This window comes from Mytilus edulis, chromosome 8, assembly GCF_963676685.1.
Source record: "Mytilus edulis chromosome 8, xbMytEdul2.2, whole genome shotgun sequence".
Classification (NCBI taxonomy): Eukaryota; Metazoa; Mollusca; class Bivalvia; order Mytilida; family Mytilidae; genus Mytilus; species Mytilus edulis.
The window spans coordinates 5,964,691-5,990,297 of NC_092351.1; the positions used below are offsets into that span (position 1 = coordinate 5,964,691).

Below are 25,607 nucleotides of genomic sequence, written 5' to 3' on the forward strand. Positions count from 1 at the left end.
CAAAGATATTAAAAATATTTTTAAAAAATCGTATAGAGCGGTCCTGGTTACAAGTTAACTTAGTGTTGAGCAGACCAGTCAAAAGTTAACTTAGGAACAGGTCTGCTTTTGATCGGATTTGTCAAAGCAAAAGTTAACTTATGTTAACTTTGTGGCAGGACTGGTTTCGAAGTTAACTTATGTTAACTTTATGACAGGACTGGTTCCGAAGTTAACTTTGTGACAGGACTGGTTCCGAAGTTAACTTATATCAATAGCGGACCTGTTTCCAAGTTAACTTTTTTGCAGACATAAAAACAGTCCTAGGACCAAGTCTGCTTTTCAAGTTAACTAGATTTTGGTCCTAGGACTGGTCAGAGCAGTCCTAAGTTCGGTCAGAGGTTAACTTTGACCAGTCCAAATGACTGGTAATCAAGTTAACTTGCTGTACAGGTTAGGACTGCACCCATCTGTAATTCATTTTTATTGAAATGTAAATTAAAAGAAACTGAACTTTGTACTTTTTGTTCAGAAATTAAAGAAAATTAAAGAAAATATTTTTCACATTTTTTGGGAATGTAATGTATCACAAAACTTCTGGCTATCCGTTATAGATTGGATTAAAAATTATGGCATTCTCCTGCCTTTCAGTGCAAAAGAAGTCATTTTAGGTGTGTCTGAGGATTTTGTCAACAGTAAAATTGTTGTATTTCAAATATTATATATACAAATGTAGATGTAAGAACATATCCCCCACAAAATGTGGTGGGGTAGAATATTTAAAATATTGGATTAATATAGAAAAATACTCTGTATGTTTCTTAACCCCTGTACAAAAAGTAAAAATGGATCAGAAATGGCATTTGTTAGAAGCAGCTTTTATTTAATTTATTTGATTAATTAACAAAATCTTTTTGTAATATTTATATCTATATCTTATTATATCCATATGACTTAATTGATTTATCAAGTATTACTTTATTTTTAAAATGTGTATCGAATACTGTAGTATGTAATTTCACATGTTTCATCATCAAAAATAAAATAATTACAAAAAAAAACTCCTTAATGGGTCAATTGACCACTTTGGCCATTTTGACTTATTAGTAGCTCTTACTTTCATTGACATTATCACTATTTACAGTTTATCTCTATCTATTATAATATTCAAGATAATAACCAAAATCTGCTAAATTTTCTTAAAATTACCAATTCAGGGGCAGCAACCCAAGAACAAGTTGCCCGATTGGTCTGAAAATTTTAGACCAGATATATCTTGAGCTAATGAAGAATTTTATTCACAGCAGATTTGCTCTAAATACTTTAGTATCAGAGATATGAGCCAAAAGCTGCATTTTACCCTTTGTACTATTTTTAGTCATGTCGGCCATCTTGGTTCACGGGCAGGTCATCGGACACATTTTTTAAACTACATATCCTAATGATGATTGTGGACAAGTTTGGTTCAATTTGTACCAGTAGTTTCAGAGGAGAAGATTTTTGTAAAAGATAACTAAAATTTACGAAAACTTGGTAAAAAATGACTATAAAGGGTAATAACTCCTTTTGGGGTCAACTGACCATTTTGATCATGTTAACTTATTTGTAGATATTACTTTGCTGAACATTATTGCTGTTTACAGTTTATCTCTATCTATAATAATTTTCAAGATAATAACCAAATACGGCAAAATTGCCTTAAAATTACCAATTCAGGGGCAGCAATCTAACAACCAGTTGTCCAATTCATCTGAAAATTTCAGGGCAGATAGATCTTGACCTGATAAACAATTACATGTGGCACCCGTCGTGTTGCTTATGTTATTACAAATCCGGTAAAAAATCTAATTCGGTAGGTCACAGTCGTGAAAAGAGAAGGGTATTTTAGTTGCGACATAAGGAACATATCCGATATCATCTGTGAAACGGTTACTGGTATTCCATAACGGTCAACCAACTTGTGATGGCTTCCGTAAAATTTAAGAAGGGATGATTTTCACATCACCTTTTGTAACTCTTGGTTTAAAATTTTCCTTGTGAGCAGCAATCCTCTACTAAGGAAATCATGATAGGAAATATAAGCCCGGGAATATCGTATAAATTGGGAAATATATACTCCGTATGCAGACTCAGATGGAAGGTTGCTACATAGAAATGGAAAGTTCACAATTGGGAAGCTGTAATCATCTCTTTTGTCGTAAAGTTTTGTTTTGAACACACGCTCATTGTCAATTTCTAGATAATAGTGAAGATATGAGACAGACTTAACTGTATCTGTAGTATCCTTTATCTTTAGTTCGATGGGATAGTTTCGTTCAACACAGTCACCAAATTTTGTATTATTTACTGAGAGAGTTTCGTACTTTTTTTGGGCCTTTTTATTTATTTATTTTGTATTCGAGCGTCTGGCGTAAATACAAAATTTAATCCTGGTATCTTTGATGAGTTTATCTATATAGCGGAACGGAAAGTTAAAGGATGTTGTGAACTTCTTAATTGTCTTCCCAAGAGGTTACTGTATAAAGTCAGCCTCATACTAAAAAAGAAACAAGTCGGCAAGAAGAGGGGCACAATTGGTTCCCTTTGAATTCCAACAGCCTGTTGAAAAACACGTCATCCAAACGTAACAAATATGTTGTCAATCAAGAAATCAAGCAATCTTGACAATGTCAGTTTCAGAGAATTATCGGTTTGAATCAGAGTGATTCTTTACAAAATAGGATTTTATCCCTCCCTCAGACAAGATACTTGTGACTACGTTCACTATATTTTTTAATGAAACAAAGTAATACCAACACTTTCAATTTGTGTTTTAGTTTGAAATGGGGAATATTTGTGTAAAGTGTAGAAAAGTCAAATGTTTTATTAATATTGCAAGATGAGTGAGATTTAGATTGTACGAACTCTAAAAGATCTTCGGATTTTTTTAGTACCCACATCTGATGCACGCCACCTCTAGAATAGACAGTTTCACAATAACTTTGGAGCCCGGCTTTGATTGCTGATAAAATAGAAGTTAATAATTTAGAAAGGTTTGGTGAAGCACTTGGAAGATCAAGCGATATACCGTTGTTTATAAGTACACACATTTGGGATGATTCAAAACATTGTAATATTGAAGAGTATACGTAGGGGAGGGGTCGGTTTTTAGTTTTTTAGGGGCATTTTTTTGTCTGACTACTAGATATATTTCGGATATTTTGTAGTGTTATCTCATCCGACCTGGTGGTATCATATTTTAACATATCGTACGTCCCGACATCCTATAACTATATCGGGAAAGTCCAATTTAATAACTGTCGTTGCATGTAGGATAATTGTCCGAAGTTCCACGACTATTATTTAAATATGTCAAAATAAAGGATCCCTTAAACGAGTCTTACGTATGATTCGTCAAGCATACGTACCTTTCGTCAATTTGTAAGAAAGCTCTACCAAGAGTCATCCATGCCGTTCCCTTGTCACGAATGTGACCTTCCGAATAAGACTTTTTACCGGCTTTGTAATAACATAAGTAACACGACAGATGCCACATGTGGAGCAGGATCTGCTTACCCTTTCAGAGCACCTGAGATCACCCCCAGTTTTTGGCTGGGTTCGTGTTGCTTTTGTACCTCTATGTGTGACATTTGTACCTATTATGTATGTTTGTTTTGTTCACACATAGATGTCAATATAATGGAATTTTATGCGACTGTTATACAAGTGAGGGGCTTAGCTAGCTTAAAAACCACGTTTTATCCACCTTTTTCTACATAAAAAATGTCTTTACCAAGTCAGGAACATGACTGTTGTTTTCAATTCGTTTGATGTGTATTAGCTTTTGCTTTTGACATTTGATTTGGGACTTTCCGTTTTGAATTTTCCTCTGAGTTCAGTAATTTTGTGATTTTACTTTCCCCCCATAACTCCTTATTCAATTGTTTTTTCTTAACATTTTATATCTAAATATAACTTATATACCTTTCAGATTTTTAATATAAAATAATTTTTAAAAAAAAGTGAATTTAAGGCATAGTTATAATATACTGCATCATCATGATTATTACCAAATGTAGTCAAAATATAGCTTGTTCACTGTTGAACATCTGTTAGTTTAAGCCCCAGTCGCACTAGACCACGATCGCGCCACGCTCATCGCCATCTAAAATCAATTCAGATCGTGGTGAGGTCGCGGTGGGAGCGGCAAGAAAATGTTAATTTTCGTTGTTTTCATGATGATACTACGTCCTCATTGCGCTTCTACAACAACCCCGCTACGATTTTACCACGTTCTCACCACGCTTTTTCTACGATTATCATGATCCTTCTACGCTCATCACGTTCTCACTACGACTATACCACGAGTTATCCGTTTACAACACGATCTTACCACGATTTTACTGCAATTATAGCACGTTTTTACCACGATGTTAAATTGTTCCTTTTAAAATTGTTATACCATGATGACTGATGTACCCATATTTTGACTATTTTATTTATTGTGTCTGTTTATTTAACGCATCCATGAAAATATAACGGAATTTGATGAGACTGTCATTAAAGTGAGAGGGTTAGCGCTATAGAACCAGGTTTTATCCACCATTTTCTACATTTGAAAATGCCTGTACCAAGTCAGGAATATGACAGTTCTTGTCCATTCGTTTTTGATACGTTTTGTTGTTTGATTTTGCCATGTGATTATGGACTTTTCGAATTGATTTTCCTCTAAGTTCAGTATTTTTGTGATTTTACTTTTTACTACGTTCCCAGCAATAACGTTAACATCTTGTTTCATATATCAATACTGTTCCATTCCTTCTATTTCTGATTAATACGTTGATTTCTTGGAAACAATACAGTCGTGCCACCAAAACCCGGGTGTGGTGATGGGGGTATATGTAGAGGCAGAGGGAGTTCTGATTGTAACGAATCCTGATCCAGCAGAAATGTCGGACCGACCAATCCAACCTAAGTTACAACCTTTTTTCTGGCCCATCAAGCTCAAATGACGATATTTTAGTGCACGATAGCGAAGATGATACAGATGTGTCAAGCATGGTTGAGCCGTTAGAAAAAATGGACAAGAGGTCCTTATTACATACATACAAACAAAACCTGGAAACATTTAATGCTTTATGTAAAAATGACAATGAGAATGATGGTCGTAGTATGAACGTAGTCGGGTCGTAAGAAGAGCGTGATGAGGACGGCATGGACGTGCTAGAATCGTACTATGGTCTTGAACAACGCAGTGTAAACCTGGTATAGTCGTAATGGAAGCAAAGTTGGGTCGCGGTGAGAACGTGATGGTCGTAGTGCGGTCGTAATAACGTCGCTGTGAGATCGTAGCGCGGTCTTTCCGAATAGAAGCACGCTTTCGCTACGCTCTCGCTACGATTGTACAGCGACCTTTCCAATCTTACAACGACCTTAGTAGGCTCTCACTACGCTTCTACTTCGACCTGATTTCGCCATGACCGCACCACGATTGTTTTGATATGTTTAAAGTTGGCCACGCACATCATTATCTTGAAGACCTCACCACGATCGTGATACGACCTTACTGCGATCCACACGATCGTACTACGATTGTCAAAATTTGCATTTTTCTACAGATTGTAGTGGGACTGCGGTATTAAGGCGCACAGATGGCTTAACCTACATTTGTAAGAGTTGTATTGCATACCTCTGGTCTATCTCTTTAAACTTTTCATTTTTTCAAAAATTTGCCTGATACAGTGAAACAGGATTGACAGACAGATAAATGGAAAAACAGACCGATTGATCGAAATAAGCCATGTAGTTTGGAGCGATTGTTAGAGAAGATCATACGTTAAATGCTTTAATGGTCTTTTGTTTTATAGATTGGTTGATGATTGGTTGATTGACGTCCTAGTATTCAGCAAATTTAATGACAGAAATATCTGTTGTGTTCATTGAAATCGTAATCTCACTTGAATGACATGATAATGGTAAGTGATGATAAATTAACTATTTAGAATCCTCGTAAAGGTCAAATTTATTTACCTCCAAGGTCAACTACCATGTACTTCATTCCTGCTTTAATTGTCTGTGCAAAAGCATTCTTTTCTTTAGCATCCTCCTGTCTATCAGTCTTAAGGTGCTGGCAGTAAATAGAAGCTGCTTCTGGCTCTAAAGCAATACTCAACTGTCCAGTTTTTATACCTGCCTGTAAATATATAGATAAAGAGAATAGAAAATTATCTTATATAAATATTAATCAAAGGCTTCAAAGAGCACGAATTTCTCATCTCTAAACTGTGTAACAGGTACGTAAATGGCTCGTCTGTGGATTTTAAAGAAATTATTATACGTAGATCATACGTAGAACTTTTGATAAAACAATGAAAATCGAGAATTTTGAGTGGGTAACCGAACTACTTTCAAAGTTACAGTCATTTGAAAATGTTAGGAAAACACCAGTCTGTACTTAGATATAATGTCAAGTTAACGCCAAAAATAAGAAATTTCAAGTTAATTTAATTTAATCTGCCATTTAAAACATTCCTACGACTTTTCTATAAATATTAAATGTTCATATGGTCGAATTTTTCTTTCTATTAATACATAATTTTCATGGGGTTATCGAACTCCCTTTTTATATGTCAGCCGTTGAAAAAGTGTTGACGATGGGAAAATATAGAAATTGCATGACGACATCGAAAAGGACTACGCATCGTCAAGTCTCAATAAGCAGAATCGTCATCTAGTCTAACAACATAGAAGTATGGTCACATATGGACAATGATCGCTTCATTGAGGTGATAATAATTTGTTTCTCTCTGCTAAAACGATATGGAGCATTTTATTCTATATTCTGCATAAGTATAACTTACTGATTATTTTTATTTTTTTTAGCGGTAATGCGAGATCTTATGTGATAATTTCTTATTTCTGGAATCATTGAAGAACATCTGTAACAATGCAAGTATCTATTATATTATAAACAAACAGGAACAATCACAGATCCGAATGATGATATGCATGTACATTCAATCTTTACCTTTTCAACCACAATTTTGCATGAAATATTTGCTGCTGCACAATAAAGGAGGCGAAATATACCAACAGGAAATTCAAACTTTTAGGCCGAAAACAAACTGACAATGCCATGACAAAATAAATAAAAAACGGACAAAACACAAACAGAAGTAAACAAAAAACAACAGTAAACTTTTATTGACCTGATCGTTGCAGAAAGTCATTCAAAATTATGTTAACTTTCCAATGTCATGCGAACGCAAAAATAAACACATACCTAGTATGTACTTATCTGAATTGTCGACTGGTCATTTCCAAACTTAAATGTTGTGTTTGATATGAAAGAAGAAGATGTGGGATAAATGTATATTGTAGTCACAAACCAAACATAAAGGATTTATTTCTTCATATTGAATAAAAAAATCAAGAATATAAAATTGATACTAAAAGTCGGAAACTAGCATTAGTTAAGGGAACAACATAAGCTAAAAATATAATATATTGGTTCTCAAATCAAAAGAAAAGAAATCAAGATTTTGCTTAAATTTTGGCAAATGACCTTTTATGAGCTATTACGTCTTATGTGAAAAGATATATGACATTGGGTGTTATGGGGCAACATATTTTAAATGTATTTATCAAAGCAAGCATAAATTTCTAAATGTTCAATATAATATATGCATATTACTAATCATTTTTTTTTTGAAGCGGCGATAAAGAGTTATTTTCTTGCAGCGGATTTTTTTCGCCCTAAACGATTTTTCGTGCTAGAAACTCATTATTCACAATGTTCCTTTCAAATCAAATTGACAGAAAACTGGGACTTATATACTTATACTTGGTATATTTGACCCAGCAGAAAAACCCATTTCGATTCACATTCAAGTTTATTATCCTTGTCTCTTGCTTACCCTTCTAAAGTAATTTCTGACATTATATATCAACAATTCCATGACAAGGTCAATCATCAATGTCATACCTTTGGTTCGATATCTTTATAATATTTTTGTTGTTTTAATCTTCTTGTTTTAAATGGTGCATACCCTACATGGTCAGGAGTGCAACATTTTTACTTTTGATAGTTTTCATTCAAAAATAATCGCTTCAATATAAATTTTTTGCCTTATTTTTCTGAAGATGCAGTATATGAGACTAGATTCCTGTAAAAAAGATGACAGAAAAGGATTTTATTTTCCAATAGGGCTATTCATTCTGTGTCAGGAGTACAATACGTTTAGAATACAATTATTTAGCTTTTATATTTATCATTAATAAGTACTTTTATATGTAAATTATTGTCAATGCATTAATTCTTACCATTTGTAGAGTTTTAATAATACAAAAAAACACCTAGTATTTGCTTTTGATTTATTTATATGATACAGTTTTCCAATTGAAAATTAGAAGAAATCATATTGATTTGTTGTTTCTCATTTCTTTAAGATCAAAGATTACTTAGTTAATGAATTCTTGAAAATAATTATGAATGCAAAACACAACCTTTTATAGTTTTAGTCCATTTTATAACTTTTGAGAATTTTGGGTCCTCAATGCTCTTCAACTTTGTATTTGTTTGGCTTTTTAACTATTTTGATCTGAGCGTCACTGATGAGTCTTATGTAGACGAAACGCGCGTCTGGCGTATAAAACTATAATCCTGGTACTTTTGATAACTAATTATAATTGTTCAACATTAACAGTGTCAGGAGTGGAACAGAAATAGGTGAAATAATGGTATATTTCTATGTATGCATACAATCAAATGTAATAGATATTTAAGTCTGAAATCATATATGTTTGCTTTGAGAATATTTATCATTTCAAAAAATATTTTTTTAAGGATCAGAACCAATTGGTGATCTACTTCAACTACTTTTTGAAAACAAAATTGAAGATAATTTGAGATAATTTGAGATATTTTGGCATTTTTGTTTATCATTTTTGATTAGAAAAATTACAAAATTGTAGCCAATAAATGAAGAAAAATTTCTTTACTTTAACTTTTGTAACATAAATGTTAGATTCATTGTTCTTTAGTTCATGTATTTTTTATTTAATTGTTGCACATAAACAGTGTAAGAGTCCAACAGAAACAGGTGAAATTGTTGTATATTTTTATGTGTGCATAAAAGCAGAATGGATAGAAAAATATGACTAAAATTATATATGGTTGTTGTCAGTATGTCTGTCATTAAAAATAATGCATTTTAATGCATGGGAACTCTTTTTTTTTTAACTAAAATTAATATAAACCTCAGGTATTTTGTTGATCAAAATTACAATTTTGATCCAAAAACAATAAAAAAAAATCAACACTTAAATGGAAGGAAATATCCTTTACTTTAAAATTATATTATATAAAACCTCAACTTATTTTTCTCTATTTCATATATTTTTTTTAACTGTTGTATATGGTAAGTGTCAGGAGTGCAACAAAATCAGGTAAAACGTTCATATACTATATTTTTATTATTGATATTTGAATATTTGTTTGGGGGTGTTTGTCTTCTAAAAGGATTACTCTTACAAGGAAAGTAATTTATCTTCATTTTTCTTATCACTTGTTATCAATATAAAAACTTTTTGAACAAGCCTCATCAAAAATGAGGGAGGGGGGGGGGGGGGGTGAATGAAAAAAAAAATTTCAAAAAGAATGTAAAACAAACTGTATTTATGCCTGCAACTAATAACTATAGTTCCAGTGATTAATTGCACTGTAAAAAACTGTCAATTTCTGTTTTGAATTCTTTTCAAAAGGTATTATGCAATGTGTTCATGTTATAGTTTTTTTGTTACATCCTTTTAATAAAAATGCTAAAACTTTTTTAATTATTTCTTGATCTTATTGCCGTCTTGGATTTACGAACTTCAATGAACAAACAACCTATAATCATCAAAGAAAAACTATTTTAACTTAGTTGAAAATTGACCAAAAAAATCAGTTTGTGCCTTATTTATTTTGAATTCACCCATTTGTAGGACTCAAATCTATGATGGGTTCCAAATCTATGACAGATTCATAATCTATGGCAAATGTGACGTCATGCAATCCCAAATCTATGGCATTTTTTACAATCCTAATCTATGGCAAGTTTTGTAATTTCCTAATCTATGGCGGATTTTTGTTGTTTTTTAAATCTATGGCAAATGTTGTGCAAATGGAAAACAATACAGTACATATACGACCAATGCCTTGTCATTAACAAGTGGATTTCTCGTTTCTCGTTTTGATATTGATTAGACCGTTGGTTTTCCCGTACTTTGACCTATAGTGGTTTACTTTTATAGAGTTTGACTTGGATGGAGAGTTGTCTCATTGGAACTCATACCACATCTTCCTATATCTTTGCACGACAATGGATCATGGAACATTTTGAAAATGATGGAATTCATAGAACTTAAAACAGACTTAAAGATAAATATGATGCGCCCGGTAAATATACTTTTTTGAAATCTGTGCAGAGTACCTGTTTAGCCCATTCATTAAACCAACCAGTAAGTCCCTCATCAAACAAGAAGGCAGGTTTTATATAAAAAAGACAAATGAAAAAGAACAGTTTGAATTTTCACATAACGTTATTTCATTGATAATACTTTTTGTTTACTTGATGACAATTTAAATCAGATTAGTGTCTGGTAATTAGACTTTATAAACTTTGCCACCCGTAAAATATTTAATATAAATCCTTTTCTAAAATATCCGATACTGAAAACAGCGGAGTCCTTATTCAGCACGTTTTGTTCCGCTTTTGGATAAAACATCTTCCTGTAAACCATTCTCAAATCGTTGTCTATGGAAATACCTTCTGACAGTTGAAAGAAATCTTTGGGTTCCGCCATCGTAATCGGCTGCGACGATGTAATTTGGCGTAATTCAATTGTGACGTTATGAAAAAGATCTGCCATAGATTTGGAGAAAACAACAACCTGCCATAGATTTGATTTGTTTGACGTTTGTAACGTCACATTTGCCATAAATTAGGAATCTGCCATAGATTTGGAACCCGCCATAGATTTGAGTTCTACATGATTACAGGACGTTTTCATCTGCTCGACCTGCATTTTTGTTTTCGAATCATGTAATGTTCATTAGAGAAGTGACTGTTGAAACAAGAAAATGTGAATTAATGACACAATTCCTTGGTCATCCGTAGGCTATTACGTTTCTATGATATAACAAAGAGTAGGAAGGTGAAATGAGTTCAATTACATTCACATATATAAATTTTATAGTATTATATCACTTTAACCATATGAGATTAAGTCAAAGAATAAATCAATGGTTTTTTTTTCAGAAGCAATTAGAAATAATTTAAAAACTGGATGTTAACCAAAACAAGAACAAACCATAGTAGCAGCTTCTCTCATAAACTCTTTGGCAGAGTCTTCCCATATGGCAGGTACTGTTAGGACATAGTGTAAATCATTCTCCTGGATACCTTTAATTTCATCTGATATACTTTTAAATAAGTGATCCTTCAGAAACTGAATAACAGACTGAAACACCTTTATAGCGTCCATTTCTTTATCAAGCTCATCTTTTATCTTTATATCTCTAGTGATTCTCTGCAAAACAAGAATATGTTCATAGTACACGGATTACCCACTCGCACTCTCATTTTATATGTTCAATGGACCGTTAAACTGGACTAAAACTATAATTTGGCATTTACATCAGAAAGATCTTATCAAAGGAAACATGTGTATCAAGTTTAAAAAAAAAAAGTTGATTGGACTTCAACTTCAGCAAAAATGTCCTTGACCAAGATTATAAACTTGACTTGAACAAAAACTTTAACCTATTGCGGACTGATGAACGGACAAATAGACTCAAAAACATAATGCCACTCTACTTTCGTAGTTGGCCATAAAGGTTAGTCAAGGAGCTAAAAGCTATGAGGAAAAATGACGCCACTGTCTCTAATAGTGTGATATTTTTTTATGCAAGTCTTGATTTTCACATACCGTAATTAGTATAACATTGCAACATGTCTCGTAAGCATATAATTGATATTCGTATATGTGTCTGTTTTATTTTTGTACAAATGAATAGGTCAAGACTACCTGAATGATCTACAGTATCCAATACACCTTATTGCTGTTTAGTCCATTCCGGGAAAAACAGTCATTTATACAACTTCCTGTTTGGGGTCAACGGCCAAAAAATGGAGGTCATCAGTAGTGAGTTGAGGAAGAATAAACTTTAGAAAGTGATCATCAAGAAACTTTGATATAGTATGATCCACTTTTTTCGAAATTAAAATTGAAGTAAAAAAATATTTTGTTTGAAGTATTTACGGTAGTTTAAACAGGTCTCATTATAAAGTATCATGCATGGTGAATTGTTTAAACAGGGTCCCAGATAGCTTCAACTGGATGAAAAAGTTGTGTAATTTTAGAACTTATCCGGAATAGAATAAATAGCGATTAGGTGTATTACTACTGGCTGTTCTTTTGTACTAATAAATAGGTCAAGAATATTTAAATGATCTACAATATCCAATGACTACTGGCTGTTCTTCTGTACTAATAAATAGGTCAAGACTATTTAAATGATCTACAATATCCAATGACTACTGGCTGTTCTTTTGTACTAATAAATAGGTCAAGAATATTTAAATGATCTACAATATCCAATGACTACTGGCTGTTCTTTTGTACATATAAATAGGTCAAGACTATTTAAATGATCTACAATATCCAATGACTACTGGCTGTTCTTTTGTACTAATAAATAGGTCAAGACTATTTAAATGATCTACAATATCCAATGACTACTGGCCGTTCTTTTGTACATATAAATAAAGACTACCTGAATGATCCCAAGTTCTAAGTAATGGGATTTTTTTCTTGCAATTACATTTTTCTCAATTAAGAATATAGACTACTAGTATTCTTTTCAAACCAAATGATTATGAAAAGCCTGTTGTAAGCATGCTCTTATATCCCACATACTCATTAAATAAGTTACTAGTGACCTAGTTATTTCTGTTTCTTGAAGCAAATTATATTTCTATATATTTGGACAATAGCATAATATTGTTTTACTAGTTAAACACATAGGGATACTCCTTTGATTTTTTAGTTCATGTCAGTCAGATCGCTTTATATGAAACTTAAACCACTTCTCTGCCAAATTATTATCTTATAACAACTCTGCCCGTGACCATGTTGACCTAAGTAATTGATATATATTCTTTAACCATATATCATAGTCAGTTAGTTTTGGATTTTGCACTCCCACACCAACTTTCAGGTCAAATGTCTGTCTCCATTTAAATTATTGGCATTGAACAATCATGGTATTAAACACAATTTCAATAGTGATACTGCTGTTCTCGTGGGTCACCATATATTCAACATGGGTAGCATTCCAGTTATTGAAATCTGTGTCAGATTAGAACAATGATCTAGACCTTTAGGAATGAATCTTATAATTTAAAAGGGACCCTATACGGTAACAAAAAAAAGATTGAAAGGATACAACGTCAAGCAGCAAAATATATCACCAGAGATTACAAGTCAAAAGAGGATGAACGGGATACGTCTTTAAAATGATTTCTGAACTGGAACTACAGCAAGATCTTGCTTTTCCGTACAACTAATATAAAAATGCGAGTTCCCAGACTGGATGAACAATTCCTATCTCCAAGATGACATATCAATTGTATTTAGGAATCTCAATGATGATTTTGTATCTGCCGTTTCTTGTAGTTCAGAGGAACAGTATTTGTTGATTGTGGATCTCAGGGTTTTTTTTCAATACAACTTTTGAAGGCAGATTTCTATTGGGGTCAAGCATGTTTTGCAGGTTGTATTGTTGTAGCAGTAAGATTGATTCATGAAAGACGCTTTTAGGATTTTTGGAATTGACGTATATTTGTCTTTTAAGAATTTCCTTTAATTTAGAGTTGTCACAAGACAGATTTGCATGTAAGAGAGTCATTTTTTTGTGTGTGGATTTCTCCTTCTAGACACCCAGTAGTAAATAAATGGCAGGAATAGCCGTTCTTTTAGAGAATGATTGTATGGATCTGAGAGTTTCTTTGTGAAACTTTTCCAATAGTTCCATTTGAGCATTTTGAGCAATACATAGCTTTTGTATATTGTAACGGAGATTTTGGGATTTAAGCCGTTGGTTATATGTAGACCTGAGTTCATTAGAGCATATTTCAAATTGGTTCTTCTTGCAGATTTGATGCGTTCCTCTATGTTGATATCACATTCCTTTCTAGCTGTTCGTTTTATACCCAGATGTACAGTTTCTTCCGAAGCAGAAATGACCTTTCCTCACATTTTCCAGGAGTATGGCTCGGATTTTTTTATGCTTTATACTGGATAGGTTTGAATTTAGTCGGATAAATAGTATACTGATATTGATTTGCTTTGTAGAATGTTAAACATCACCTGAAGTTCTTCTGGATTTGAGCTCAGTAGTGCTACATCATCAGCACACGTTGGTGCACCACAGTATATTGTGCCTAATATAAAGCCTAGGGAGTTTTCTTCCAGTTCTTTGAGAAGATCTTCAACAAATATTTTATATAGATGGGTTGATAGAAGACCCCCTTGTCTAACTCCTTGTTGGATGCTAAAGCTGTCACTGAATTCTCCCTGCCATTTAACTTTGGAGGTAAGTCCGCTGTAGAAGTCTTTATTTAGTAACCATATATCTGGGTGTATTCCACGATCAAGAAGCTTGTCAAGAAGAATGGTATGTTGAACGACATCAAAAGCTGATTGAACGTCGACAGTAGCAAGATATAGGGATAATGCACTGCTTATCTCACATTTACACTCTGAGATTATGAGACTTGCGAAGAGTGGCCAAAGACCTGCAGTAAATCAAAATTGTAAGTCAGTATCAGAGTTGATAAAGAGTTTGGCAAGAATGCAGAATTCGTGTAGTTTAGAAAGTACTGGAGTCACGGTGATGCCACGGTAACTATTAACCAGAGATGGATTTTTTTCCTTCTTTAAGACTGGCGTCAAGATTCCTGATTTGAAGTCAACTGGGACTTTTCTTTCCTGCATGATGTTATTGAAAATCTTTGTCAGAACTGGTACAACAGTATGTTGAGCATAATTTAGATGTTCTGCACAGATGCCATGTTCGTCCGCTGATTTTCCTGTGTTTAAGTACTCAATTGCTTGTTTTACTTCCTTTTTTGTGTATTGGTTAATTGATGGCATATTCTGACTGAAAGTTTCTGTCTTATTTGGCAGAGTTCCGGATATGCGTTGTCATATGAGTTCTCTTTTTGAAGGCTGATATCTTGCTTGCTTTGATGATTTTCTTGTTTGCCCAGAGCTTTCCATTTATAGCAGAGCTGTTTGCAAGTTTTGAGATGTTTCCTGACTTTCGGTGAGGCTTTCCATTTTGGACCTTTTAACTTGGTCATTTTTGTTGGGACTGCCAGATGCAAAGCTTTTGACAGAATAGCTGCCAGAGTTTTAATGTTCTCTGAAGTTGTTTTGTCTTCCCTTATGTCAGTTAGTTTTTCTGAGATGATATCACGGTACAGTTGTTCATCAATCTCGTTTCATTTCAGTCGTTGAACAGTTTTTTTTATTTTCATTAGAAAAAATTTCAACAGGGGGACAGCAATATTGCTGACCATTGAGAAAGGTACGTACATGCGAGGAGACATTAGATGATGTATTTTCCCAGATTTCATGATTACAATAAATATCCTTGTTGTTGGTCAGTAAGTAGTTCATTTGAGAAGAAGATTGCCCTGAGTGGTGGAAGAATGTGTTTTGTTCACCATAGTTTCCGACAGTAGATAGGTTCATTTCCAGAACAAATTGCTTCAAAAGCTGGTCGTGTTTGTTATTCCTACTAGTAGCAAGAGTACCATTTAGATCTCCACATACAATTACTTGGTGAGTTGATTTATATTTCTCTATAATCGAGTGGATTATATCCAAACAGTCTCCATATTCATACTGTGAATCAGGTTCCCTAGTTGGCATGTAAGTGTTAATTAAGCAGATATTCCATTTGAGGTTTATAAAATAGCGACAATTCTTTCGTTTCCGTCTGGAAGTTTTTTTAATCTGATTGTTCCAAATGTTTGGCCAGAGAACATATACTCCTGCTTGACCTTTAGGAAGTTTGAATTCATCTAGTGGTCCGTTGGAGTCATGACATGTGGCATGGTTTTCCTATTCAGGTAACAGATTATTGAAGAAGTTTGACTGACAGTCCCAGGGGAAGTGTTCTTGGAGTTAAAGACAAATGATATGGGAGTTGTCGAGAAGCGAATGGATAAAGGATGTATTGGATTTTATCCCTTCAATATTATATGTAGTTAGTCTGATGTTCTCGGTTCTACTAGTAATTCCAGACTTTCCTTTTGTTCTGGAGGTTTCTCCTGGAGGCAGTTCCGAAAAGGGGAATTCGATTTGATGATCCTTGTTTTATTTGGAAATCGAAAATTGTCTGTGGCAGCAATTTGGAGAGTTGTTTGATGGCTAGACACTTGAGAGATTTGTGAATTTTCTATTGGAGTAGGATGAGTTTCAGCTGTGGTAACAAATTGGTTGCTCTGAGGAGGATCCGAAATGAGGTCAACATGTTCTTTGTGTATTTCTAGCTCTAAATTGTTGACTATTTGTGAGTCAACTGGAGTTGAAGAAAAGCTAGTAGTGAGAGTCATATTTTGTGGCTTTGACATTCTTCCTAAATTTTTGATTGTAGAGGGTTGTAAGGATTGCTGGTTCTTTTGTTTGTATCTCCTGTTTGTCCTATTTGGCTAGTTTCCATTGATACCGCCTGTGGTATGTTTTTAGCCGTTCTTGGCTGTAGGTTAGATGCAGGTCTCGGCGAATTCTGGTTGAAAACATTGTGATTGATGTTGTGTCGACCTGAGCTTTGTTGAAGATGAGAAACCTGTTGTTGAGAGCCTGGGTCTGTTCTAAATGCTTTAGTGTGGTATATATGTAGCCAAGGGATAAATGGTGTTGGTATGGGAGGTGCCCTGTTCCCATGAATTTCCGGTACTTGATGCGATGAGTAGGTATAATATGGTGGCAACGAAGTTTGATGAGGGAAACCTGGGTTTCCCGTTGCTAGATGAGAGTTGGTCTGAAATGGAAATTGAGGTTGATTTGCGTAAAGCCTGGATGGTTAGAGAAATGAGTTTGGCTGTAAGCTGGATGCGGGTTCCACTGATGTAAGAGAGGTACTGGTTGCTGAGAAGGATAATGCCATTGTTGCAGATTGTGCTGTAAATGAGGATGCTAGTGACCCATAGATCTATTCTGAAGAGATAGCTGAGTAGTTAGAGCAGTGTTAATGCTCATATTTTGAGCAGTTTGATTCTCCAAAATGCGCAGTCTGGTTTCCAGGATCTCTTGCCTGTAATAGCTATCGAAGTGCTGGTGTGACTATGGAGAATTTGTATCGTATGCCTTGGATTGAAATGAGGATTAGCATCATTCCTAAAACTGTGGTTGGAGTTTTGATATGAAGGACCATATTTTCAGCCGAGTCTCTTTGGTGTTTAATGTGATCTTTAAAAGTCTGAAGAACAGTTCGGAGTTGATTTACTTCGTTTTCTAAATCAAGAATTCTTGTTCTCTGCCTTATCAGTGTTTGGGCATGCTCTGAATTAGAAGACTTAACCTTTGATTTTTTTTTTTTGCATTTTAGATGACCTAGAAGTAGGTGAGTTGTTTCTCTTTGCTGATTTGCCCCTTTCTGTAGTAGGGTTTCTTTCAAGAGTATTTGAGGTAATTGCGTCATCAGAAGTATGAGTCAGAACAGATTTTACCAGGGTAGCTTCTTTTCCTGAGTTGTTTACTGACTGATTGTGGCAGCTTGTAATACAGGGATTACAGGAAGTACCTGCGGGGGATTCCAGAGATGATTTCTGAGTTTAAGAGTCCATACTTATGTCCTTAGTATGATCATGTGCTTCGTAAGAGGACTGGAGGTATTAATTAATGACTCTTGATTGTTTTCATCAGTTTGTGGAATAAATTTAGCTCTTACATAGAGCAGATCGTCATTACATTGGTCACTATGATATTCTAGTTGTTGACAGGAGTTGGTGTGGTCCTCTGGTAGGCCAACACATTTGTAGTGGAACCAGTTATTGCAGTAGTCACATGCGATCCCTTCCGTCTGGACAACTTGTTCACAGTTCGGGCATATTTCACCATCCTCCTTTTCGGCTAGTTGTAGTCTGCTAGTATTCAGGTCCACAATAGAGAGTTGGTCTTCTGTTGTTTTTAATGCTTTCAGCTGTTTTCTTTTAAGGTCTTTCTGTATGATGTTAGATGAAGAATCTTTGATGATACTTAATTGAGAGTGTATGGTTTTGTTGCAGATGTTCAATTATGTATAGTGATTCTGAATTTCTGCATAAATTTTGTTCAAGATGTCGTTGATGAAAATATCAACCCTGTCGAAATTAACGGTCATCTTGTTTTGAATGATAAAGATCCATGGTAAATTTGAGAAGGTTGCCTGGTTGATTGTTTGCCTTGCGGTTGAAAATTTTGTAGCAAGAGTCAATGTTCAGGTTGGAAAGTTTACTCCATGCTGTTTGACTACTACAAAACTACGGCTAAACTCTTGAGATTTAATTAATTGCAGAATTTTTGCTTTAATAAGCTCATAGGCCCCAGTGCTGAAGTCAATGACAAAAAAATTTCCCCCTTTCATTTCATAGTGTAAATGCTCCTGTTTACATCTTAAAGTTTTGGTTTCTACGGCCTGTTCAACGTGTAGTTTCTATTGTTTACATGTACAGTTAAGATTTCTTTAGAAAGTAGGTTTCCCCGTAGATTGAGATTTATTAGACGTTCTGGTTTCCACCTTTTGCAACATGCTGCCGTGACTACATCGAGAACAGAGAGTAAAAACAAGAATAATTCAGCACTGTAACAAACTCTCAATTGAAGTTGTGCAACCAATTCAGAAGAGGAATTTCAGCCGAGGAAGTGAGATGAAATATGAATGTCCACTAGTTCGGTCTAGCGCGGAAAAAACACACTTACCAATCCTAGATGGACGGTACTTGAAACCCCTGTTTCAGTATAGCGCGGAAATACCACACTGACCAAGACAGAGGTTTATGTTTATAATAAAATCGGTTAGGTTTAGCGCGGAAAAACCACACTGACCCAATTAAACTGTAAGCGAGTTCGGGGAGATATTACACAACCACAATGGAAAGCGAACAGCGACTGAAAAAAAGACACAAAAAACAACAGCACTCTTGTAATTGGTCTAGCTTCTATAAACAGTTGTCAGCAGAATAAAATACTAGTTAACCAGTAAAACTATGATAACATAAAATATATAATCGATAGATGAAAAAAAATAACAGATTTTCTCTATCTAAGTATTTGAATTAACTCTGGTTTAAAGGAATAAAAGTAAGGATAAGATGGAAATGCATATGAGTTTTTCTTTTCTTTTTTGTTAAAAAAGAGAAAGAAAAGAAAACAGAAAACGAATGAACTTGATAAGCTCTAATTGTCGAAATAGGTAAAACTAAATAAAAATTATAAGTTGTAGTGGTTATATATATAAAGGAAAACAAGAAATATAAAAAGAAAAATTAGTCAATAATAATGCGTTCTGACTTAATGTAAAAAGTAAGAGTTATACAATTTCTAAAAAAGGTGATACTAATACAGTAGTAAAAGTTATTACAATGTGGAAATAATGGGAAACCTGAATAACAGGACAGTATAAAAATAAGCAAATATGATAATATACAAGTACAGATACTAAAAGCTTCAAATATACTGAGTATTTACTCAGCCGAGTCAGCAGTCTATGAGTTGTTTAAATGGTAAAAACAAAACTCCTTATTTAAAATGTAAAATCATAAATGTTGGTTACTAAGCTCAGGACTTTGATCCAAGACTGAAAAAGAATATTTGAAAAGTGTTTAAAGGAGATATGGCAGATAATTGTGGTATTCAACAAGATATATTTAATTCAAACTCAGAAATTATTTTTTTATAAAATGCCTAAAATGCTTATTTAAATAATCAGAGATTTAACTCCTTAATAACAGAGAGAAAGTAATTTACCAATAGGAGATATCCCAAATGTTTGTAATATCACAAATATGTTATTTAAACTAACTCGGAGAGACACACAAAAAAAGTATAATTTTGAACTACAGTAGTGAAAATTTTAATGTTCAATTAAATTGCAATCTAGAGAAGTAGATTATGAGTGTGAATATGAATCACTGCGACGACCAACAGTTAATGACAATTTGTTGCAGAAATTTCGCAGCCAGCCTTTTGGTAGTGCTGGATCTGGATGGATGCCGTCCTAGTACAGAGCAATATTAAAAAATCTTTGTTTTCTGGAGCCTTCATGCTTTGAAGATTTGTATTTTGAGGTTCTGTATAGATCGTTATTGAAGTTTGGATAATGTGAATGAAGAGAGGTGTTGATTGCTTTTACTTCCTTGTATTGTTGTGTGCAATCACTTGTTGTTCTAAGCTGTGCTCTTGTTCAGAGAAGACAGATGGGTCTTTGTGGTGTTGCTTGGTGTTCCAGTTGATGATAGAATATAATGGTTTTTCTAGGAAAGTTACTCTACAGTTTGGATTTTTTGCCAAGAGATATATGATTTCTTTGTAACCTTGAGTTATTTGCTGAATAATTTCTGTGTTGTCGAAAGAGGAAAGCGAAATATATCTGGTGTTTTTTGTCAATGGAGGTAAGAATACAAGTACCGATCCAGACGAAGAGCCAAATGTCACCGATAAGTTGAATCTCTGTATCAAGGTTTGCTTTAAGCCAGGCTTTGGATTGTTGTATAGTTCTGCCTCTTTGACATCACAAAGTTATGTTGCTTTGCTGTGAGAGGAGTACAAACTTGAAGTTTGGAGCCTTTGCTATCTGCTAAAATAACGGGTCTGTGTGTTTTCCGGCCTCGAAGTGGTTCTAGACTCTTGTTGCCAAATTTGATAATCTTACTCAACGACATAAACAACAAAATTATGAGAAAAATATGCAGAAAAATTTAAGTAATTGATTTATATTGAGTTTAGTTTATAATATTTACACAATAGTTTAATACAATAATACAACAATTGGATTGTTAAAAGTTCCAAAAAAACAAAACACACAAAAAATACCGCAATGGCGGCCAATGGCGGGAGCACGGCTACTGGGAAGTGGCAGAAAAATTTTAAAAAATGGGATAATGTTCAAGTGGGATTAATTTAACTGCGGAAAAAGAAGTACTAGAACTTTGGTGAATGTATTTTAAGTAAGGGGTGCTATACACTAAGATAGATAAAATATCTGTCTGTGAAAAATCTGTGAAATTCTCGAGAGCTTCTCCAGTTGCGTCCTTCTTGTCCAATAACACGTGTTCTTTTTGTTCGAGTGTAGCGTAATACAAGCAGATTCCAGTTAGTATGTAAAATAGTAAATATGAAACCGAGTGCGTTAGGCGGAGGCAATAATCGACTTCCGTAAGTTCTGGTCAATGGTATCGGAAACATTTTCATTTTCAAAAAACCTATTACCGGTATTGCAAATGAATTTAGATACACTTGTCACTATGATATCGCGCGTCAGGCAAACTAAATTATATTCCTGGTACTAATTACCTTTGAAAACTATTAATACCACTGGGTAGATGCCACTGCTGGTGGACGTTTCGTCCCCGAAGTTATCACCAGCCCAGTAGTCAGCACTTCGGTATTGACATGAATATCAATTATATGGTCATATTCTTATTTAATATCCTGTTTCAAAAATTTGATTTCTTTTTTAAAATAAGGATTTTCTTAAAGCAGGAATAGATGACCTTAGCCGTATTTGGCACAACTTTTTGGAATTTTTTGGTCCTCAGATACTCTTGAACTTGGTACTTGTTTGGCTTTTTTATAACTATTTTGATCTGAGCGTCACTGACGACTCTTATGTAGACGAAACGCGCGTCTGGCGTACTAAATTATAATCCTGGAACCTTTGATAACTAGTAAACTGTATCATTTATTAAATACACATATGTAGATATTAGTATGTTAATTAAGAACTACTCCAATACTTGAGCATTTCTCGGTAGTACAGAATACCGAATCAGTTTCTTCTAAGGCAATGGTCTCCTTCTCTTCATACAATTGATTTTCATGTTAACTCATTTAGTTAAATGATCTATTTATTATGATATATGAATCTGCTGCTTACTATAAACTAGTCCAGGATAAAAAAAAATGTAGAGGATATAATGTACATTAGAAAACAACGGAGCCCCTTAATTGCAAAAGATGAAATTTAAAATATTTGGACGCGCAACTTTTCAACTTGTGCGCTTAGCGTCATTAAACCATGAAAGATTTAAAATTGTGTGCACAAGATTAAAAAAATTGTGCGCACGAGTTAAAAAAAATTGTGGTCACAAGATTTAAAGTTGTGTATACAAGTTTAAAAGTTGTGGGCACAAGATTTAAGGTTGTGAGTTTAAATATTTTAAATTTCCTCTTTGGCAATTAAGGGGCTCCGTAGAAAATAACCCAATAAGGTGTTTTTTTAAAAGGCATATTTGTTACTCTGCTTCCATTTTGTTAATATTTTTTAGAGCAAGTATTTGAGTATTGCTCTCTAAAACCAACGAATACTTGTTTAGTATTTGTTTCATAATTTGACGATCCTTTATAGATATCGATTTACTAAATCTAAAGTTATTGTCCGGAAAACCTAGTTTTCTCCTTTTTTTGCCCCTAATTTCGCATTTTGTTTGTTGCCCCAATTCCAAAACATTTTGAGCCATAACCCCCAAAGTCATAATTAACCATCCCTTCATGGTATGGAATTTTGTGGTATAATTTCAGAGAGAATCATACACATAAACACAAGTTATTGTTTGAAAACTACAAACATGCTTATTTTGGGCTTCTAATTCCTAAACTATTGGGACCATAACCCCCAAAATCAATTCCAACCTTCCTTATTGGTATTAAACCTTTTGGTAAAAATTTATAGAGATCCATTCACTAAATTTATAGAGATCCATTCACTAAATTTAAAGTTATTGTCCGAAAACTAATGCGTCTTCGTACGACCCAGACGACGACGACAACGACAAGATACCATTATATTCTGCAAAAAAAATGATCGTATAAAAATAATTTAATTATACTTTACAGTACATACATTTTTTGATAGTCTAATTGTTTTATTTTAAGTTTAAGATATTTTTGTTGTTTATTGAATGAAACTTGGTAAATCAAAAAAGTATCTTTGAAAAGTGTCAAAAAGGACTGCTCATTAACCTAAAATTTTAAAACATTATACTCACCCTCTCATAAAGAAGCATCTTAAAACTATGGAAATAATGATAATCTTCATGTTCCTCATCAGCAAGTAATTCAGAGTACTTATTCTCAGCATCATATCCAAATGCGACAAATTCCTGACTTGAATCCAGCAAAACAGCTGTTGGCGCTTTTAGATTACATCCATACCAGATAGTTGTGTTTATCTTAGTTGGTTCCTTTGTATAACCATCATAAGCACTAAATGCATAACCTGAGTATGAAGAACCAATATCTATAGCTGCACAATATCCATATCGAGCATTTCTCGTTGACGATCTCCAGCACTGTCTATCAGATATATAACAAGCACAAATTTATTAAGTTAAGATTAGGAATAAAATAGTACATACAAAGAAACATTGTATACTGGAACCTTTATTACTTTTAAGCTGAATCATAGTATCTATATTCTATATTCTAGAAACTTTAGTAAGTCAATGCAGATTGATGATTTTTTTTATTTCATTTAACTCATGAACCAATAGTCCTAGACCCATGTGCTTTTGTTATGACAGCGTGGACCAATGACCTTGACAAAGGCCATAAGGTCAAAAGTCAAGGTCAGTCCCAAATTCCGAATTATCTGTTTTTGATCTTATTTTAAGTGTTTTTTGTGTGTTTTATTCAAACATATATTTTACATAATGAATAGGAAAGACCTCTCAATTGTTCAAGAACAATTGACATTTTAATTGTGTTTTTTGTTTGCTTGTTTCTTTCCTTGATATTTATCATTAATCTTATCTTAGAGTTATTTATTTTAAATTCCGGAGTATATCATTTGTATTATGCAGGCAGTAAAATAACAAAGCATTGAACAATAAGGGAAATTCAAAACGGACAGTTCATTTTCAGATAGCAAAATCAAAAGGTCAAACGCATCAAACGAAAGAAAAACAACTGACATATTTCTGACTTGGTACAGGAATTTTCTTATGTAGAACATGGTGGACTAAACCTGGTTTAATAGCTAGCTAATCTGATACAAATGTCAATAAACTGTTATCATAGTAATTTCGAAAAGGCAAATGTTGAAACTAAAGCAACACTTTAACATGTAAGTTTTACACATACTCAAAGTCAATGAACCATGACTGAAGGCACATGGCTTAAAAATATCCTTGGAAATGAGATGTGCCAATGCTAATACAACTGCATACCAAATATCGTTGACTTATCATAAGTAGTTTCCTTTAAACAACCCTATTAAGTCAATAAACCATAACTAAGGGGGCGGGGTCAAATAATTTTCATGATAATGAGATGTGCCAATGTATATACAACTACATACTAAATATCATTGACCTATCGCGAGTGGTTCTCAATAAACTGACCTAATCACAAACTAATACATGAAAACTAAGCAAAAGTATCAAAGTAAATAGACCATGCATATGACTGAGTGGGCAGGGGCAAACAATCTCAATGGAAATGAGATATGCAAATGCTGATACAACTGCATATATACCAATTATCATTAACTTACCACTAGTGGTTTCCCATAAACTGACCTAATCATAAACTAATACACGAAAACTGAGCAAAGTTTCAATGTCAATAGACCATAACTAAGGGGGCGGGCCAAATAATCTCCATGGTAATGAGATGTGCAAATACTTATACAACTGCTTACCAAATATCTTTGACTTACCACTAGTGGTTCACTATAAACTAGACCTAATCACAAACCAATACATTGTTGACGTTGCGGCCGACGCCGGAATTCGCTTTTTGACTCTGTCAAGCGAGACAAAAAGTGGAATGAAGCAGTCAACATTGTATTATAACCTTGCATTGTTCACTATAAAAACAAACAACTATGTCACCAACGAAAAACAAAATGGCATAAACTGTACATTCATAAATTAGTGCGATCGGGGATTTTATTAATGCGAATAATTCGACTGTGTGAACAGATTATCACAATGATAAGAACTCGCATTCTCATATCGATACTGTACATGTACATATATCTGGATGCTGATTTTTCCTGCAATCGTAAATCGCAATAATAAATGCATGCAATAATTTCTGAATATACACTCTTTAGACAGAGCATACAAGCAAAATAGGCAGACAAGAATAAAAAGAAAAAGACTATAGCCCAATATAGCACAAGTAATGTGAGTAATGACAGTTATTAACTAGAGGCTCTAAAGAGCCTGTGTCGCTCACCTTGGTCTATGTGAATATTAAAGGAAGCAGATGGATTCATGACAAAATTGTGTTTTGGTGATGATGATGTGTTTGTACATCTTACTTTACTGAACATTCTTGCTGCTTAAAATTATCTCTATCTATAATGAACTTGGCCCATTAGTTTCAGTGGA

At 33.9% G+C, this 25,607-nt stretch overlaps 1 protein-coding gene across 1 annotated transcript in view; it reads right to left on the reverse strand.

Moving 5' to 3' along the window:
* LOC139484676 (heat shock 70 kDa protein 12A-like) overlaps positions 1 to 25,607 on the reverse strand; it is a 50,676-nt gene that overhangs the window by 17,835 nt on the left and 7,234 nt on the right. The window contains exons 3-5 of the mRNA XM_071268536.1: positions 23,259 to 23,565; positions 11,311 to 11,529; positions 5,989 to 6,151 (exon numbers count right to left, since the gene is read on the reverse strand). Of these exons, the coding sequence (XP_071124637.1) occupies positions 5,989 to 6,151; positions 11,311 to 11,529; positions 23,259 to 23,565 (689 nt within the window). The remainder of the gene's footprint in view (positions 1 to 5,988; positions 6,152 to 11,310; positions 11,530 to 23,258; positions 23,566 to 25,607) is intronic.